Below are 20,729 nucleotides of genomic sequence, written 5' to 3'. Positions count from 1 at the left end.
ATTTTATGTTTGGTTGCTCTCCGGTGTTGCATGCTGAAAATAGAGCTTGTAGATCGGCTATTTTCAGCATGCAACCAAGTGTAAAATCAGTCATTACGATACCATCAAGGCCTGCCAAAATACATTTTAGTTGACTAAATCATCTGTAGATTTAGACCAAAACTAGACTAAAACAAAAACTTTTCAGGTGACTAAATTATGACTACAACTAAACGACATTTAATTCAAAGGACTATGACTAAAATCTAAATCAAATTTTGCTGTCAAAAACAACACTGTCCTTTAACCCCAGGTACGTGGTGCTGTTCAACCCGCTGGAGCAGGAGCGTCTGTGCGTGGTGACGGTGCTGGTGAACACGGTCAGGGTGCGCGTGCTCACAGAGGACGGCCAGACCCTCCCCGTGCAGCTGAGCGCCCAGTGGAGCTCCTCCAGCCAGATGAGTGCCGAGGTGTTTGAGGTAAGGAGGACTGTCTGGAGGAGATGTTAAAAGTAAGTCTCGCACAGGGTTTTAAGCAAGGAGCACTGTCAGAGGATTAGGGAGGGGGGGGGGGGGGGAGTGACACTTCTGTCATGCTGTTGCTAGGCAACTCTTGGTAGTGGTTGTGGGGGGATGTAATTGCATTTTGGTGTAATTTGAATATTTTCAGTCTGGTGTGAAATGTAGTCAGGAGGAGCACCTAATATAGCAATGATCATTTCTATTGACACATTCTCTTCAAATAATGATTATTACTATTTCTTTATCTATGTGAGTAATTTAGAGTAGACAAACTCATTTCTATCGTTCCTAAGAATACATCCAAAGGAGAAAGAATGACTCTTTCTGATCAAATTTAATCATATGCAGTGAGACTGAATATGTTGGCATTGATACATCTTTTTAACACTCTTTTTGGCCTCATACTCTATGTAACATTTTTTTAACACTCTTTTTGGCCTCATACTGTATGTAACAGTTAATCATCCACATTTTAAACTGGGCTGACAGTTTGGTCCAAATGAAATCCCATCATTTTGCACGACTTCCTCAGTCAAGGTGACCGTGGCAACGGCGGGCAGTCTTGAAAGCACTGTGGGAAGACACTTGGGAAAGACGTGAGCAGTGTTGATTTTGGTGACTAAAACCATGACAAAAAAATGTTTGTCCACTGCGTTTTTTTCACTGACAAACTAAATAAAAGCTAAGCTGTGATGACTAAAACTAAGACTAAATATATTTACAATTTCGTCAACAAAATAAAAACTAGACAAAAACATTGGGGACGGACTGGTGGAGAAGAGTCATTTTATGTTTGGTTGCTCTCCGGTGTTGCGTGCTGCGACGCGTTGTGAGCTTGTAGATCTGCTATTTTCAGCACGCAACCAAGTGTAAAATCAGTCATTACGATGCCATCAAGGCCTGCCAAAATACATTTTAGTTGACTAAATCATCTGTAGATTGAGTCACCTGAACTAGACTAAAACAAAAACTTTTCAGGTGACTAAATTATGACCACAACTAAATGAAATTTTATTCAAAAGACTATGACTAAAACTAAATCAAAATTTGCTGTCAAAAACAACACTGGAGGTGAGCTTCCCAACGTGTACCTAGTAAATTCACCACTAAGTGGCAGTACGCGATTATAAGTAATATTGGTTTTCTGGTGGGCATGTGGAAAAAGAAATGCTACAGTGAGTACGATGCAGTGAGTACCTGGCAACATTGTTACATCCACCAAAATTATAATAATATTAATTATTATTATAATTAATATTATAATATTAAGATTATGAATCCAGTCTGGGTCATCTCTGCTTTGATTGATTGATTGATTGAAGACTTTTTTAGAAGTTTGCATAGAAAAAGGTACAGTTTCATGACGGTACAGTTCACTGGTACAAGGTCAACTAAAAGGAGATCCTCGAAAAGACTAAGCTTATTTCCATAGGAAACCATTGAAGTATCTCATATAACATTGAATGACAGACGGATAGAACACAGTACTATGCAGTACTTATAGTAAATACAAATAAAAAAGATAAAATAAACAGTGCAAAAAAATATATACAGTAGGTAAATACAAAGCACCTGCCACCGGATTTACTTTCTCCTTTATGAATAGTTCAATTCCTGCCCAATTTCAATTCCTGTTTGAGCACACCCCTGTGTGGAAAGATATATTATTTTCTGAATTCATGGTCGAGTCCATTGGATCTAATAAAATATGCCGTTTTGTTCATGTCGGTGGTCTCATCAGTCGCAATATAGAAGGCATTAAATTACTCTACTTCGTCTTTTAATTGACTACAAATCTACAAGATCCCTGCTTCTCTCTGCCTCACGGTCTTAAGTGCAACACAGATGACGACGAAAGCGGCTACCTGCCACCTCCATTGTTTTCAAAGTATGGCACCTTTGCCAGCAGTATAGCAGCATGGAGAGTGAGACTAGTTCCTGCATACAACTAGATGAAAACTTAATATAATGTGTTTTGGTCAGTTGGTTAGTTGAATCATTAAATTGGTAGTTTCACCCCTAATTGACAAAGAAGGGAGCTGTGAAATGGTGGTCTTTTGTTTCTTAATTTCTTGTGTTTCTCTTGTGTTTCGGTACGCAGGCTTCGTTCATGGTGCGTCTGCCCGCCCTGGGCCTGGCTGTGTTCCACGTGTACGATGCCCCCGACTCTCCCATGACTCTGCGCTCCGACACCCTCCTGAGGCTGGCGGGACGGGGGCTGAGCGCCCGCGCCGTGGACCCCCTGCCGGTTCGATCCCAGCAGGCGGACCCGCAGCCCTTCTACATCACCAGCCAGTCTCTCACGCTCGGCTTCTCAGGCACCACAGGACTGCTGGAGGTTGGTGTGAGACCTGCTTCAGCTCTCTGATAAGTTAGAGTCAGCATTAAAAAGCTTACTTTGGGGGGGGATCAGCTCTGCTTCTTAATCTTAACTTTGATCTGTAGGAGTGCGGAAAGGGGACGAAAAGAAATCAACAATGGCTTGATTTCCCTGCAGCCATACAGTCTTTGTTCTTTAATCTAAGTTAACATAACCCGTCCTGCTGCCAACGCACATCCCTCTTTGATCTCTCTCCTTCACCCTGCCACGGCTCTCTCCCACACTGCCATTCTCCTTGCTCTTCATCAGAGTATCCGACGTAAGGACGACCCTCAGGAGGTGAAGGTTCAGATGCAGTTCCTAACGTACGGCACGCGTGCCTCCAAGGACAAGAGCGGGGCTTACCTCTTCTTACCTGACGGAAAAGCCAAGGTATTTCCATCAGTACTGTTATTTTTTGCTGTTTATTACATGCTCTCACAGAGAGGACTTTGACAGGTTCTCCCGTGTGTAGTACAGCCAGGGGCGTCACAAGGGGTAGGAAAGTGGGACTGAGTTACTAGGGCCCAAGGTGGAGGGGCCCTAGTAACTTTAGCTATTGAAAAATAGCAGATATACAAGCTCACAGCGCGGCACCGAGTGCCGCGCTGCGAGCTTGTAGATCTGCTATTTTTGAAAAAGTCGTGAAAATGTGTGCAAGTCTTTGAATATGTATTTTTTAAGCGAACATTTGTAACTCAAATTTTGCTTCCGGGGTAGTCCCTGGAACTAAATATTTTGAGATGGGGGTCCGTGGCCAAATTCATATCATTTTGGGGGTCCTTCACATGAAAAAGTTTGAGCGTCACTGACATGGAAACATGGGTTTCTTGCACACATTTTCACAATTTTTCAAAAATAGCAGATCTACAAGCTTTGCAGCGCGGCACTCGGTGCCGCGCTGTGAGCTTGTATATCTGCTATTTTTCAATAGTTAACATTCATGGGGGGCCCACAGTGAATCCTTGTACCCAGGGCCCAGAATTTGGTGTGGCGCCCCTGTGTACAGCGTGTTATGTTGGGAAGCTCGGGGGAGACGTGCGCATGCTGCTTCGTCGCTTCATTGATTGAAAAGCAAAGATCAGAAAGCAGTGGAACGCAGCAGCAGCAACAGCCGCAGTGCTGTGTTTTCTTTTTTACACTTGTAAGGATCGGCTACTGCTGTGCGGCTCTCCTCACTTCTCACTCACCTCTCCTCTCTCTCTGCTCTGTTCTTCCCTGTGTGTTTTGTGCCTGTGTGTTGTTCCTCCCGCTCCCAGCCCTACGTTCAGAAAGAGCCACCTGTGGTGCGCGTGGTGGAAGGGCCGCTCTTCTCCGAGGTCGTGGCGTACTACCAGCACTTCCAACAGATCATTCGCATACACAATGTGCCAGGTAATATCGCATTCGCAGCACTCTCCCAGACTGGCGTCAAGTAACCGTGTTTGAAATGTACTTTTGAACAGTGTGTTTCAGCTTCCTTGCGGCTGGCAGATGGTTGGTTTCTGTCACAAATGAAACACGGGATGTGCCAGAATGCCTCGGTAGTCTCCCGGGAGATGATTTGAAAGTCAAATTAATTTTCCCATTTTGGCAAAACCTGACCAAACCTTTCAACACCTGCTTTAGGAAAGAAAAGACCCAAACTTTTTTCTATACAGTAGCATTTTATTTGAAACTGATTTAATTCAATGTATTCATGCTTTAAATGATTTCAAAATAGTGACATTTAACAAATTCAAAAATACTGCATTAACCGTAAATATTAAAATTGTATGCAAACCGACGACATTATGAGATAGCTGGCCCCGTGCACACAGCACCTGTGAGATTTCCTGCACGCTGCTTATTACCGTATTACCATACTGAAATTATGCAAACATGCTGGCCTGATGCACGTCTTAACATTGCAACAGCTGTCAGAGAAAAAGCATCCCTTTTTCATTGAGGAACAATGGCGGAGACAGCGGTGAGAAAACAAAAGTAAGATTTCGCCAAAAGGGGAAAAGACAACCCCAGATAGTTGGTTGAATTGAAGGAGAGGAGGAGACTGGAAAAACATACTTGGAGTTGTCTGCTGTGCTGGATTTGTATTTGTAGAATATAGACGTGCATCTGCACTAGGAATCCTGATAATGAAATGTCAAAGTCTAGTCTGTACGACTTTATTTTTTACAATATTGTCCAAATCTGGACAAATTCGGACCCTGTGCACATGAGGTCATAGAGACACCATGTGTTCATTTATTGTCTTTTTTTTTTTTTTTTTTTGAAAATCGGACCCAGTAAAAAGACAACCTAATTTTTTGTGCCTGCCAGTGTCTTTTAGTCCTGTTCATAAATCTTTCACTTCTCTGTATTGTTTTGTGTATTCCCAGGGGTGGACGGCCTGTCCATTGACATGACCACCATGGTTGATATCAGAGACCAGACCAATAAGGAGCTGGCTATGAGGCTGAACACGGACATCCAGAGTGGTGAGGTCTTCTACACAGACCTCAATGGCTTCCAGGTCAGTAAGCCTGTGGACGGTGGACTTTAACTTGTCCTCATGTCATGATCTCTGGGCAGAAGGGAGGATGACGATGAATCTAATGTGGTTCTGTGCATCTTCCAAAGAAAGACATTAGCAGAGCTGCAACGATCAATTTATCTTCTTAAGAAGTTATACATTCATGCTTAACCCAGCATCCCTATATACCAGTGTTTCTCAACCTTTTTTCTGCATGGGCACACTTTTCATGTCCCAAGAATTAATCGGATTTTAGCATTAAATAATTAACCTGCTGTGAAATTCTGAACTTACTTACTCATCGTTTACTGTTACAAATCATTACTTCAAAAGTGAGCGCTCTGCTAGCACAGTCAGTGCTGCAGTGCAACGGAAAGAAAAAAAAGAAAAAGCTGCCTGCTGCTCTGTCCTCCAAATAGAGCTGGGTTTCTGCGTACTGCAGTCACTGTCCTGCGGGAAGCCGCAGATCTACAAGCCCACAGGGTGTTGCATGTGGATGGGTTGTAAACTTATAGATCTGCTACTTCCGATGCAGCGTGTATGACGCTCGCATGTGCGACACACAGCGACTTGTAAACAAACCAACAACGTGGTAGTTGAGTTCCATCACTATGGATTCATTATTCCAGTGGAGAAACGCAAGTTTGGATTTTATAAGAATGCGACAGTAGTGGATTGGATAACACTTTTCCCAGTAGAACCATCAGAAGTCCCCGCACTTGTCGACAGCAAAGGTAATAATCACAGCATCAGCTTTTATGGCAAAGGGCTACTATAGAGTATTGGTTTTCAAAGTGGGGTCCGGGGACCCCCAAGGGTCCTTGAGGGAGTTCTAGGGGGTCCTCGGCGAAATGATAGGAACCAAATGGACCCTTGGGTATGTGTAACTCCTGATCCATGTCAAACTGGGGGTCCTTGACATTGATTTTTTTAGAACTACTGCAGTAGAGCCATAAGATAACAAGTAGACATGATGTGTGCCAGACTTCAAATGTTGCACTTAGCCTACTTTATACTGCTGTTGTTACTGTTGTAAAGTGGATCTCTTTGAAATGATCTTATTGACTGAATAACAGCAGGCTCTTTTACTAGTTTAGTTTGGTGATCGGATCTGTGGCATTGCTGATGATTGATCTGATCTGTGGCATTGGTGAGGATGTATTTTAGTTTTTCAGTGTTATTATAGCAGCTTTGCAAAGTACAATTATTGCACTGTACTGAAGCCTGAAGGGCCAGGCCTTTTGTGTGTTTGTTTTATATTTCTCCACCTGACCAACTGTAACTGCTAAAGTGAAGTTCTTAGAAATGGGTGTGTGAGACAGATTTTCAAACCATGTCAGTAGGCTTTGTAGTTTACATTAATTATTTTTTGTATCTACATGTCTGTGTCTATTTAGAATGAACACAACAATGACATGATACTAAAATGATTTGTCATCCATCTTTCTTTACAATTTTCTGTTATTCCATGGTCTTTTATGAGATATCCATTATTTGAAGGTCAGCAATGCTACTTTATAGATTATAGCTTCTTAATTGAATGGAAAATTAATGTTTCATTAAACGTATGTATCAGATCACACCGTATCGCATCGAATCGTATCGAATCCAATCGAATCGCATAAAATTCCACAAAATCGAAATCGTATCGAAATTGCACCGTATCGAATCGTATCGAATCGTTCTGTATGTAAGATGTATCGTCTCTGAATCGAATCGTAGCCCATGTATCGGATACGTATCGAATCGCCTTGTAAGGGATGGATACACAGTACACCCCTAATAAATACAATACTGGCTTTCAAGCAGTTTCAAGGGGCACACTTGACCCTTCTCAGGGGCACACCAAAGGTCCCCAGGCACAGTGGTTGAGAAACACTGCTATATACTACGCTTAAGGTTGTTGCACACTGCTGCATTTTTTCGGCCGAATATAGGAGCAAATTTCGGAGCACGTAAATAAAGAAATCAACCTCACGTTATGTCAATCACGTTTGCACACTGCCGCCCGTTTCGTATTTATCTTCGGACCACTGGGTCCCTTGCTCTCTCTCTCTCTCTCTCTCTCTCTCCTTGCCCTGGAAAACGCCTTTCGCAACAAACATACGCAGCAGTGTGTAACCAGCCTCACAGTACAAAAAATAAATAGATTTTGTTTAGTCAGCTTTTCGATTAGTCTGATTCACCAGTGCCCTTTGTTTTACAATACATGCACAGAAACATAGCGAAAGTAGCAGATCACCTATTTATGCTATTATTGAAAATGATTACCATTTATTTCCAAATAGGAACCCAGGCATTTCATTGGTAAAATTGATTTGAACCCCCGGCGCTCAGGAGAACCGGGCGGCTATTAGGTTTACTTATTTGTGTCCATTCGATAGGGCGCCCGGCAGGTATTTGGTGCCCGGCGGCCATTTGCCCCTGGGCTCCAATTTGGAAATATACTGTAGATTATTTAAATAATTGATTAGTTTCATTAACTGTCTTTGCCCTGGGGTGTGTGTGTTAGGGCATTAACGACTTGTGGATTTTTGCACCTCGACTCAGTAAAAAGTTTAGTTGAATTCGACTTTATCGTTTGATGACGTCATCACATCACACACAACCCCCAAAAGTATTGGGGGGTCCCCAGATGATTAACTTAATGTAAAACATTGTTTTCTCACTCAACTGTAAACAAACCAACATAACGTTTAAGTGTATAGAGGGTATCTTCACATTTCTAAAGTGACAATTTAAGGACTTTTTAATACCTCTAAAATGACAAATTAAACATTAGCCAAATTGTAAAATATATAGAGGCAGAAATTGTGAAAATAGCCGATCTACATGCTCACAACGCCTCCCATCGCAAGGCGTTGTGAGCATGTAGATCTGCTATTTTCACAAAAGAAAGTCTTGTTCTTTTTTTTCAACTTCGACTTTCTCTGGTGGGAGTCGACTTGTGTAATGAAGTCGACTGAATCGACTTGTCGACTTTTTCGTTAATGCCCTAGTGTGTATGTGTGTGTGTGTGTGTGTGTGTGTGTGTGTGTGTAACTATGCGCCCGTAGATGCAGCCCCGCCGCCACTACATGAAGCTTCCCCTACAGGCCAACTTCTACCCCATGCCCAGTCAAGCCTACATCCAGGACAGCCAGCACCGCCTCACCCTGCACACGGCCCAGGCCCTGGGCGTCACCAGCCTGGACAGTGGTCCGTATCACCCAACAACACTCTAACTAACGTCTAGCCCATTTAGACCCAGAGCGCATTTGTGTCGCGTTAGATTTCAACCGCTTTAACCAGTATTTTGTGCTTGTAACTAGTGAAAAACAGCAGATATACAAGCTCACAGCGCGGCACCGAGTGCCGCGCTGCGAGCTTGTAGATCTGCTATTTTTGAATGGTAATACTTTGAGATTTCTTTGAATATATTGACCTGATTCTATAAATATCTTCTAAAAGTCTTTTGAAAAATTTAATGTTTCTATCATCAGTGGCCGAACCCCATCTGGAAATATTATGTATCAGGGACCCTCACCAGAATCAAATCAATCAAATTGAGTTACAAATGTTCGCTTTAAAAGATTTTTTTTGGCAGATCTACAAGCTCGCAGCACGGCACTGTGCCGCACTGTGAGCTTGTATATCTGCTATTTTTCAGTAGTTAGAGCATAACATTGTTGTTGAAGTAATGATCCAGGTCTTAAACCAGGGATACACTATAGCTGAACCTGTGGGCCACATTACAAAAAAATGTCAAGGGGCCACGGGCCAGTTGATACAATGCCAACATTACTTTTATTTCCACATAAGGTATGAAAAGACAAGTGCAATGTGCAATATTTTATGGCTTGGCCTTCCATTTCTCTTCCGCCAATGACACAATTTGTAATCAAAGTAATTTGCTACATTTGTCATTTATGACTGGGCCCACATTCAACACAAATGGCTTTTCCCAGAAAATAAATAGTTTTGGCCAAGGAAAATAAATATAAAACACAATCTACTTGAAAATAGATTACCCTGACTGTTTAGCTATGCTAATGATGCAGTTGTCAAGTAGAGCTACAGTACATCTCTCTTTCATTTGCATTAGAACTACGATGTTGTTTTGGGTATGCTAATTAGTCGGTAGAGCCTCTAGTAAAAAAAAAAAAAATCGTCTATTTCAATGGCCGCTTTCAAGATGTTTTGGCCATTATCTTTGGAACGGAAGGTCCAATCTGCTCAGTTTAAAGCTTGTTGGATGCTTGACTTCGATGCGCCGGCCCACAGGCCGGAGTTTGAGTATCACTGTCTTAGACTACGCACTAGGGATGGGACGATATGAAGATTTCACGATTATTGTGACAAAAGAAATTGCGATTTACGATATTATCGCGATAATCTAAATCCATAATCCTGGGGCGGAACACACGGAACACACACGTTGCGACACGTTGTGAGCTTGTAGATCGCTTGAAGACATTTGATAGTGTGAAAAAAAGACTATCAAGTACGTATATTATGACCTTTTACCAATTACAGGGTGTTTAAGTGGTACCGGATATGCATCTCGGCAAATAAAAGGTGAATTGATCCCAGTGCATGACGGAGGACGATATCACGATAAATTAAATCTCCACGATACGATTATCGCCAGTGTTTTTTTATCACGATAAACGATAATATTGCGTATCGTCCCATCCCTACTACGAACAGTCAATGAATCACTGCGGCGTAACGGCCGGGGGGAACAGCAACAGTGTAGAGAGACGTTCCACTTTTTGACCTCTGCACACTGCATGGAAGTAAAAATGATGGAACAGGGGGGACTGTCATTCCTTGACCAGATATTAAGTATATTTTTGCCCTTGAATTTATTTCTGGCACCGCCTGTTTAATTTTTATGGCCTGGCTCTTCAGGCTAGCTGTCTATTGGGGGGTGGGTGTGTGCGTGCGCAAAGCTAACCTCGCAAACCGCTGAACAGATCTGTGCCAAATCTCTTGGTGCACATTGCTTGTAGGCCAAAGAAGTACCTGCACTATATATTTGTATTTTTTCACATATTTAGCTGTACCCTTTTCAAATGTTTAGCATTAAGTTTAAACTGAAAGTCAGTGGGGCTTGGATGGGGCTAAACGTGTTTAAACTGTTAAAAATACAGTTGTGCTGCCAGCACTGGAAGCACGCTGATGGGTAATTATATTTTGCATTACAAAAGTTCAGAGAATATGTACTGTAGCTATTTCCTCCTTCAGGGTCGGTGTAATTAAATAAGGATTTGTGTACGGCTTTCTTCTCCCTCGAATGAAGCACTAGCCTGGAGATGTGTTTTTTTTAATATATCGTCGTTGTCGGGTGAAAACCTTGTATGTCCAGAACCGTTCGTTTTGCATTTATCATTTTAAAAATTATTTAAACTAGTGAAAACAGCCGATCTACAAGCACACAACGCCTCGCACTGCGAGGCGTTGTGTGCTTGTAGATCTGCTGTTTTCACTACTTTTGCGCGACAGCCTTGTATGAAGAAGCAGGGCTTTACTTTGCGAAAGAACGTACACATTTGAAACTTTGAGATACGAGGTTTCCACCGACAACGACGATATATTTTTCTCCTGCCAGGGACAGTTCTGCACACACACACACACACACACACACACACACACACAGAGAGACATTTGTGTTGACGCTGCAGGCTTGTGTTTGTGGACCCGCAGGTCAGCTGGAGGTGATCATGGACCGGCGGTTGATGCAGGACGACAACCGCGGGCTGGGCCAGGGTCTGAAGGACAACAAGAGGACCGCCAACCGCTTCCGCCTGCTGCTGGAGAGGAGGTCCACGGGCAACAAGGTCTGTCTGTCACACAGCTCAGTGGTTCTCAACCTTTTCAGGCCGCAACCCCCAAAATAATCATATTTTTACTGGGGACACCCCCCCCCCCCCCCCCACCCTGATGAGCACTAAGAGTTGAGGCGTTCCATTTTGTACCAGTAAGACTCCCTAATCGGGAGATAAGCGACCATCAGGTCGCATGATACACAAACTTTAGGAGGTAATGGTAGCCAATCAGGAGGGAATATAGGAAATGGGACAGATCCATGTTGATGACATGACTTTAGACATACTGTGTACCGCTTTGCGTGATTTTAGGGCAAAATCTGTAGGAGCAGTGTCCAAAAATGTGTTTTTCAAGCATCGGCCTCATGGTGGCGCTAGAAGAGGGCCATGTGAGAAATGAGGGGCGGAGGTTGTGGTTTGGCATCCAAGGAGTGCGTGTGCAAAGTTTGGCATGGATAGGGGAAACGGTGGCTGAGATATGAGTAGTGACGTGACGGACAGACTGACATACAGACTTACAGCCGGTGGAGGTTTTGATAGTAACTGCGACCTGACGGTCGCAATAACACGGTTCTATTGTGAAAATAGCAGATCTACATGCTCACAACATCTCGCAACGCGAGGCGTTGTGAGCATGTAGATCTGCTATTTTCACAATTTCTGCCTCTAATATTTGACAATTTGGCCAATGTTTAATTTGCCATTTTAGAGGTATCAAAATGTCCTTAAATTGCACTTTAAGTTAATCATCTGGGGGCCCCCCAAAATAATTCGACCCACAGGTTGAGAACAACTGACATAGCTAACAAGAACTATAGGAGCTCATCCACATGAGCCTTGGTGTCCCTATTCCGAGGCGAACATACAACGAAAAAAAGAAAGAAAAAAAAAACAGATCCATAAGCTCACTATGGGTGCTTTTCCACCAGCAAAGAACCGGTTCTGGTTCTTTCTCCCGCCTATCGGATGAACCAGAGGTGAGCTTTTCCACCGAAAACCGGATTTGGTTCCGAACCATTAAAGTTGGTTCCGAACGGGAACCACAACATCCTTGGTTCATCTGATTCAATCATGGTTCAATCTGGTGGAAACCCAAGCCGGTTCGCAAGAACTAACCAAGGTTCCAAGAAAGTTGAACCGGCACTGGTTCTGGAACCGGTTCTTTGCTGATGGAAATGGCCCCTATGTGTCGCATTGTGACGCGTTGATCAGCAATTTTCATTTGGCTTAGAAGGCTTACAGTAATATACTGTAGATCCCTAGGGGACTACGGGCAACAAAGAATGGAGGGTTTAAGTGGATGTTAAACTATTACTACGCACGCACGCGCGTGCACACACACACACACACACACACACACACACACACACACACACACACACACACACACACACACACACACACTAACCACCTGGCTGTGTGTACTTTTTTAATTACCCCGTTTTAATCCTAACAACCCGTGGTTGTTGCATACGAATGGGGGATAATGTCTTGTTTGTCCTTCATCCTATGTTTGTTAATGCCTTTCTTCATGTTGTTTTTCTTTCCATTACCCACCACTCCTGTGTCATTTGTCTTCCCGTCGACCTCTGTTGCCCTCCGTGTTTCTTTGACACGTCACGTCTCCTTCCCCCTCCATTCAATCACCCCCTCAGCATGACGGCGGCTTCTTTGCCAAATTCTCCTCCTCCTTTCGTTCTTTCCTCTCCCGAATATTGAGGGGCGGAGCTGGAGAGGTAATGTTGCCCCCGGCAACGACAAGGATGCTAGCTAGCTTGTGTTATGATCTCGTGCTCTAGCTCCAGTTTTCCTAGTCTTTCCCTCTTTATGGCATCCCTCCACCTCATTGCCCTAAACCACAAAACAAAACAACCTGTCCATCTTTGAAACCAACCACAATGTAAGGTACAAGCAGACACCATTTATATATTAGGACAGGGGCCAATACTGATACATTCACAAATTGGTAACACCCAAGGTGACCGTACGTTTTTTACATTTTTGTATTCCTACATGTCTCTAGTTTAAATTTTGGTATGATAACCCTTTCTGAGAAGTAGCTTAATTGATGTTATCACCGCTAGAGTCGGTGTCCCATTAACTTTACTATACAGGGAAAAAAAGCTAAAAGATAATCTGCTTTAAGTAGCATATGAGGTGTCAAACTAGGGTTTTTTCATGATTCTGAATCCATTGCAAGCATCTGTTTTGCACGAAAAACATTCCTTGGGCTAAAAACGACTATGGTTTATTTTTGAGGGGGCCGTTTTAGCCCAAGGAATGTTTTTTGTGCAAAACAGATGCTTGCAATGGATTCAGAATCATGAAAAACCCATAGTTTGACCCCGCATATGCTACTTTAAGCAGATTATTTTGTAGCTTTTCTTCCCTGTATAGTAAAGTTAATGAGACACCGACTCTAGCGGGTGACACTGATAACATCAATTAAGCTACTTCTCAGAAAGGGTTATCATACCAAAATGTAAACTAGAGACATGTAGGAAGACAAAAAGTTTAAAAATGTACGGTCACCTTGGGTGGTACTGTACCTGTATCAGTATTGGCCCCTGGCCTATATCAAGTAAATGGATAATGCTTGGGGACAAAAACTCAAGGCATTGCTTGCAGTTTCTATCATCCTGCATCATCACTGCTAAAACATATTATGCTGATTGCAGATGGGCTGGGGTTTCCCCTGACCAGCGATGGTGCTGATGGGTCCTCCATCTTTAGCAACACTTCATGCCTTGTTGATTGAAATGGCCGTGAAGCTGTTCATGTAATGGCACTGTGATGTCGCACCCCATCACAGTGCAGGCTGTGGCTGAGAGACATAAACCCGAAAGTCCCAATAAAAAAAAAGTAATAAAATGTCTGTTTGCTAGAGTTAGCATAGCCTCGTAAACCAGACTCTCACTGAATTCGATTCAGAAGGCAGGAGGAGTCTAGTTTACTAGGCCAGAGTTAGCATAGCATTTATACAGTATATTTGATAGTAGAGTCGGTAGACCCTCACTTAGTTGTAGTAAATCGTAAATTGAATGCATTTATCCTATTAACTCAATTAGCGCCGATCCCGAGAATACTCGTGAAAAATACTCGAGTAGCACATGCTGCCGATCCCGAGTATACTCGTGAAAAGTACTCTATTACTGTAACGGCGGTACTCTATTACCTGTTGGTGCGCGGAAGGTCCTGACACGATCGCCCTCGCCGATTCATCATCATCACGGATCCACAAGCACAAAATAGTAATCCCATAACATTGAGGCAGACGGGGAATCTCATCTTTAATGTCCATTATCTCGAAACAACACTTTCAAAGGGAGGATGGCAGTAGATTCTCGCTTATATAACACATGTTGAAAAGCACCGATCCGCCATTACACAACAGTATGTTGATGACGAGCGAAGTGTTTACGCTATGGACTTCTGGCCTTCAAAATAAGACAACGGTCGTGGATGCAGCCTGCGGGAGGCACGCTGGACATTTTAATCCGTTAATTTCTGGAGCACTAAATGAGTTAAAACCAGGAAAGCATCCGTGTCATTCTGAGTTTTACGGCGGCTATTAAAAATTGCAGATGTACAATCTTGTACATCTGCTATTTTTGAGCATTTTTGAAAAATATTGAAAGTGCGAGAACTACTGCTATAGAACAGTGGTTCCCAAACTTTTCAGATCGAGACCCAAAATAGAGATTAGAAGTTTGCCCGGTACCCAAACTAGTGAAAATAGCAGATCTACAAGCACACACCGCTTCACATCGCGGCGCGTTGCAAGGGCTACAAACGAACCCACAAGACTATGGTTTAGTGATGAAAAGTGATGAGTCATCACTTTTCACACTTTTGTGGGGGCTATTTTAGCCCAAGGAATGTTTTTCATGCAAAACAAATGCTTGCAATGGATTCAGAATCATGAAAACCCCCTAGTTTGACCCCTCATATGCTACTTAAAGCAGATTAACTTTTGCTTTTTTCCCCCTGTAATGTAAAGTTAATGGGACTCTAGCGGCTAATAACATCAATTAAGCTGGGTCTCAGAAAGGGTATCATTACCAAAAACTAGAGACATGTACGAAGTCAAAAATTTAAAAAACGTACGGTCACCTTGGGCGGTACCAATTTGTGAAGATATCAGAATTGTCCCCTGGCCCAATAAATGGCAGTGGTAAATCACTCACAGAGGTTGTTGCCATTTTGCTACAATGTCGTCGTCGTCGTCGTAATCTTCCCCCGGCTCTCCCTCCTCCGTAGATGACGGACGGCGGACCGACCAGCTTCCCGTCGTTGCTCAGTCACATGACCAACAGCATCCTGAACCACGAGGTGCTGGCGCTGCCCGTCCTGCCCAAGAAGCGGGGCATCCCCCCCCTGCAGACCTTCGCCCCCCTCAAGAGCAACCTGCCCTGCGACTTCCACCTGCTGAATCTGCGCAGCATCCAGAGCCAGGTGAGAGGGAGAGATTGATGAATGGAGGAGGAATGGCTGGCTCAGCAAACCTTGGGAGCGCCGAGGAGCAATTTAACAGAGGAAGGGAAACAAGAGGCTGCGGTGGACAGTGTGTAGAAGACACGTTATTAGTTATGTTGCCAAGAGTTGCAAGGGTGGCACCGTTGTCCTTTGTAATATTGTCTTTACCCGTAACCACAGTAAAGGAGTAGTTCATCCCCAAAATTACATTTCTTCTATCGACTACTCACCCCATGGAGACCTGAATTCATTTTTTTTGTTGCATTCCTAAGCCAATAATTTGAGGAGACTCTTTGTGTCTCCATAGGGAACAAAGCAGGCTCTTTGTGCATCCATCAAACTATTGGCTTAGAAATAGGACAAAAACAAAAGAATATCCTTGAATTCAAGTCTCCATGGTGTCAGTAAATATACATACATACATAGAGTAGGAGTAGGGCATTCACCAAATATTAGAATATCAAAGTCACTATTCGACGTTGTTAACCGAAGTCGAATATTCGCTTATTTTTTAATTGTTTTATTGTTTTCTCTTTAAAAAAATATATAGTTTATAAAGCTTGGCTAGATAGGAAGTCATAAGAATGAGTTGTCAATGCCCCTGGTGGATGAATTTGTTTGCTCTATACTAGGGGTTCTCAAACCTTTTTAGGCCGTGACCCCCAAAATAAACATATTTGAACTGGGGACCCCCACCCTGACAAGCACTTGGAATTGTGGGTATTAATGTGACTCGGTTCCACAGATAAATATTGTGAAAATGGCAGATCTACATGCTCACAACGCCTCGCAGCACGAGGCGTTGTGAGCATGTAGATCGGCTATTTTCACAATGTTTGCCTCTTTCTTACTTAATATTTGACAGTTTGGCCAGTCCTGTCGAATATTCGACTATTCGAATACTTTGAGGTTGAATAATTTGAATACTAAAAATCACTATTCGTGAATGCCCTAACATACAGTATATGGATCTACAAGCTCACAACGTGCGGCAATGCGACACTTAGTGAGCTTGTTGATCCGCTATTTGTGCTATTCATCGTACAACGAAGTGCATAGGGCTTACGTTGTTAATAAGGCAGATTTAGTAAGGCTGCAAAAACAAAGCTCACTGATTTGGGTTCTGCAGAGTTCAAAAAAGTGTTTATGGGTCAGTAGATACAATGATTGCCATGGAAGTAGATGCATTCCAGCACTTGGTTTTCTACCACTGAGTAATTCAGCTGGTAGGAGTTGGACTTCTTGGAAAAGAAGCTACCTCGACACTCACTACCTTGTTTATCAGCTTGAAGGATTTCGCCAATACGCCAATATGGCTTTTATCCATGCGAACACTTGAAAGGCAGATGGAATCAGACAGCCAACAGAATTGGAGCGGAACACAACAAAGCTTTTAATGTTACCAAAGGCTGGCTGACATGAAACAGACCAAATTAATTTAGAGTTTTCCTTCAGTAAGTCCGTCAGAGCAGCCACCACAGTTGAGAAATACTGCCTAATAAACGTTGTAACTAACGATCAAACCCCAATCCCTCATTACAGTAGTCCCTTTTAGTGGTGGGAAACAGGAAACAAATAAAAAATAGCTGAAACCTTGGCATAAACACATCGCGCATTACCCTGGCTCACAACCATACCAAGATGTCATAGTGGCTTTTACAAAGTCACATTTCATAGTCATTCAAACAAAAAGGAAATGCAAAACAAGAAAAATAGCCAATGATGCATTGTGAGTTTTGATTGTAAGTTATTTAATCAAAACCCATGACGGTAAGAGATAAGTTTTGAAGGCAGCACACACAAACACACTCCTTGCTTTGTCTCTCTTGTGGTGCAGGGAATCAAAGAAGATCCAATTCCAAAGGGGGAAAAAAGCCCAGATGGTGTTATGAAAGCAGATATTTCTTGAGCTCTTCGGCTTAATGGCAACTGCCAGTAGCCATTTAATAGATTGGATTTTCTCACATACAGTACTTGCGGCACCGACTTGGTCAATACAGTCCATCACTGATATACCCTGGAGGTTGGTCATGTGGGAGGGTTTAGACGAGCACGCGTGTCCTCACGTGATATACATGAAGTCACCAGCTGCTTCTTTTCACTTAACAATGAGTAATTTCACCAGGAGGGTGTAGTCAGACTACACTATAGTGTGTGCGGTAGGGCATTCACAAATAGTGAATTTTAGTATTCGAATTATTCAACCGCAAAGTATTCGAATAGTCGAATATTCGACAGGACTGGCCAAACTGTCAAATATTAACCCATTCAGGCCGGGAACACATTTTGCTGTTTGGGAGGGGCTTACAGTACATGTACAGTATGTAGCAACATATTTGTTTTGTAGGCTAATTTCTGATTTAGCCCTATTCTATAGGTTAGGCCTAAGCAAGAGGCGAACATTGAGAAAATAGCCGATCTACATGCTCACAACGCCTCGTGTTGCGAGGCGTTGTGAGCATGTAGATCGGCTATTTTCACAATATTTATCTGCGGAACCGAGTCACATTAAATGTAATACCTACAATTCCAAGTGCTTGTCAGGGTGGGGGTCCCCAGTTCAAATATGTTTATTTTGGGGGTCAGGGCCTAAAAAGGTTTGAGAACCCCTAGTATAGAACATTAACAAATTCATCCACCAGGGGCATTGACAACTCATTTGTATGACTTCCTATCTAGCCAAGCTTTATAAACTATACATTTTTTAAAGAGAAAACAAAAAAAAGCGAATATTCGACTTCGGTGAACATGTCTAATAGTGACTTTGATATTCGAATATTCTAATATTTGGTGAATGCCCTAGTCTGCGGAGGAACATGCTATCCAACCCAGTTAATGTCATTGCTGAACGGGCACCCTGACCAAAAATGTAGGAGTATGTATTTCACCCTCCCTGCCCGGCTTCCCACTCTCTGAACACGGCCAGTTGAGTTTGTTGGAACGCTCGGTCAAGCCGTATGCACCGTAGGATTCAAAGTCAAAGCCGTAGTGGTGTTGGGCAGGAGGACAGGAACTTTACCCCTGCACCACCCGAGTGCACATCAAGCACGTACTTAACCCATTTAGAACGGGTACACATTATTGTGTATCATTATTTTATACTTTAACTATTGAAAAATAGCAGATATACAAGCTCACAGCGCGGCACCGAGTGCCGCGCTGCGAGCTTGCAGATCTGCTATTTTTGAAAAATCGTCAAATTTAGAATTTTGACACGATTCTATAAGTGTCTTTTGAATCCTTTTGAAGACTTTTTGAAAAACCTATTTTTCTATGTCAGCAATATGGCCAGCCATCGTCAAAGAAAAGGTCCTTTTCACTTAAATGGAGCTCAGTTAGCCTGTTCTTGAGAGACTACTATGTCAGTGGTTCTCAAACCTTTTCATGTGAAGGACTCGCAAAATTATATGTACTAGCCCTTACCCGTTCAAAGATATGAGCTCCAAAATGATGTGCAGTGTGTGGGTTATGGGATGTGCACTGTGCACACAGTATATGAGGGATGGAAAGTAACTTTAACTGGTGCTTGCATGATGTAGGAGCATCAATATAAGAAACCCGTTTCGTTTAATGGCTACAGAGATACTGTTCCCCCCCCCCCCCCCCCCCCAGCCCGCCCGCCCACCCGCCTGCACACACACCCGCCTGCCTGCACACACACACACACACACACACACACACAGAGCTGGTTAAACATTTTGCCTCCTCAAGCTAGATGCAGAATAGATGTGCCTCATGCTAGATGCAGAATAGATAGTAGATACACCATAAAAATGCTAATATACAGCATACGATTTGTGAAAGTGACAAACGGGCTTCACAGTTATGTCAGGTGTGTTCATATGCTAATGGTGATGCGATTTCAGATCAATTGCTCCAGCCACTGAGGAGAAACGCTGTGACAGACACTCACTCAGACACTCACTCAGACAGACACTCAGACAGACAGACATTCGCAAAATTATAGTATAGATTTGGCCACGGACCCCCATCTCAAAATATTTAGTTCCAGGGACCACGCAGAAGCAAAATTTGAGTTACAAACGTTCGCTTTGAAAATACATTTATTCAAAGATTTGCACACATTTTCACGACTTTTTCAAAAATAGCAGATCTACAAGCTCGCAGCGCGGCACCGCGCTGTGAGCTTGTATATCTGCTATTTTTCACTGGTTAAAGCATTCAATAATTCTAGGCTTAAATTTAACTTCACCAACAGTTATTGTCTGCTTCTCTTCAGAGAGGCAGTTTGCTTCTATTTTGCGTCGCCTGCGTCAATATCATGTTGTCCTTGTTCAGTCGGATTCGTTTTGGAGAGCCTGTCCTCTATACGGATGGATAACTTTTTAACAATTCAGCCAATTTAGTATGGTTTCCAACAGTCAAGTGAGCCAACAAACTCTACGTTTCGAAGCGGTGCAGAGTTCTTCAAGTGACTGCACAGTAGAGAATCATCAGGCGCTGCCACATCCAACCCCCCCGCTAAATGCTGACTGCACCGCTGTACAAGCAGTCATAACTGTCCAGACACACTTCTAAAGAATCTCAAGACTTCCTTTTCTGTGTTCTATTTATCGCTCTCCGTTTCCAACAGCGGCAGCTCTTTTTCACTGCTCAAAGGTTAACGCTACTGTGGGAGAAACCGCAGACTCACCAAACAACTGTAACTTGCATTCTGCAATGTTGCTGGAAAAACACAATTTCCACAGGCCTCGACAATGACCCTTTATTGTCCGCCATGATAATGCTCAACGAGCTTCAAAAGTTACTATTATATCGTCGGGTGAAAACCTGGTATGTCCAAAACCGTTCGTTTTGCATTTTTCATTTTAAAAATGATTTAAACTAGTGAAAACAGCCGATCTGCAAGCACACAACGCCTCGCACCGCGAGGCGTTGTGTGCTTGTAGATCTGCTGTTTTCACTACTTTTGTGCGACGGCCTTGTATGATGAAGCAGGGCTTTACTTTACGAAAAAACATACACATTTGAAACTTGGAGATACGAGGTTTCCACCCGACAACGACGATATACAATTATTCCAAAAGTTCCTCAAACTTTGAGACCAGTCGCCATAATAGAGGCTGTATTGA

The 20,729-nt window shown here is 42.9% G+C and overlaps 1 protein-coding gene across 1 annotated transcript in view; it reads left to right on the top strand.

Annotated features, from left to right (window-relative positions):
* Nucleotides 1–20,729, top strand: part of man2a2 (mannosidase, alpha, class 2A, member 2) — a 50,587-nt gene that overhangs the window by 22,958 nt on the left and 6,900 nt on the right. Inside the window, exons 13-20 of the mRNA XM_080736314.1 lie at nt 293–458; nt 2,602–2,838; nt 3,130–3,252; nt 4,119–4,233; nt 5,217–5,350; nt 8,407–8,548; nt 11,039–11,172; nt 15,421–15,615. Of these exons, the coding sequence (XP_080592440.1) occupies nt 293–458; nt 2,602–2,838; nt 3,130–3,252; nt 4,119–4,233; nt 5,217–5,350; nt 8,407–8,548; nt 11,039–11,172; nt 15,421–15,615 (1,246 nt within the window). The remainder of the gene's footprint in view (nt 1–292; nt 459–2,601; nt 2,839–3,129; nt 3,253–4,118; nt 4,234–5,216; nt 5,351–8,406; nt 8,549–11,038; nt 11,173–15,420; nt 15,616–20,729) is intronic.

The sequence above is a fragment of the Nannobrachium achirus genome, assembly GCF_963921795.1.
Source record: "Nannobrachium achirus genome assembly, chromosome: 11".
Taxonomy (NCBI): Eukaryota; Metazoa; Chordata; class Actinopteri; order Myctophiformes; family Myctophidae; genus Nannobrachium; species Nannobrachium achirus.
The sequence above is the reverse complement of the archived record's forward strand: the minus strand, read 5'-3'. Positions and strand labels throughout refer to the sequence as shown.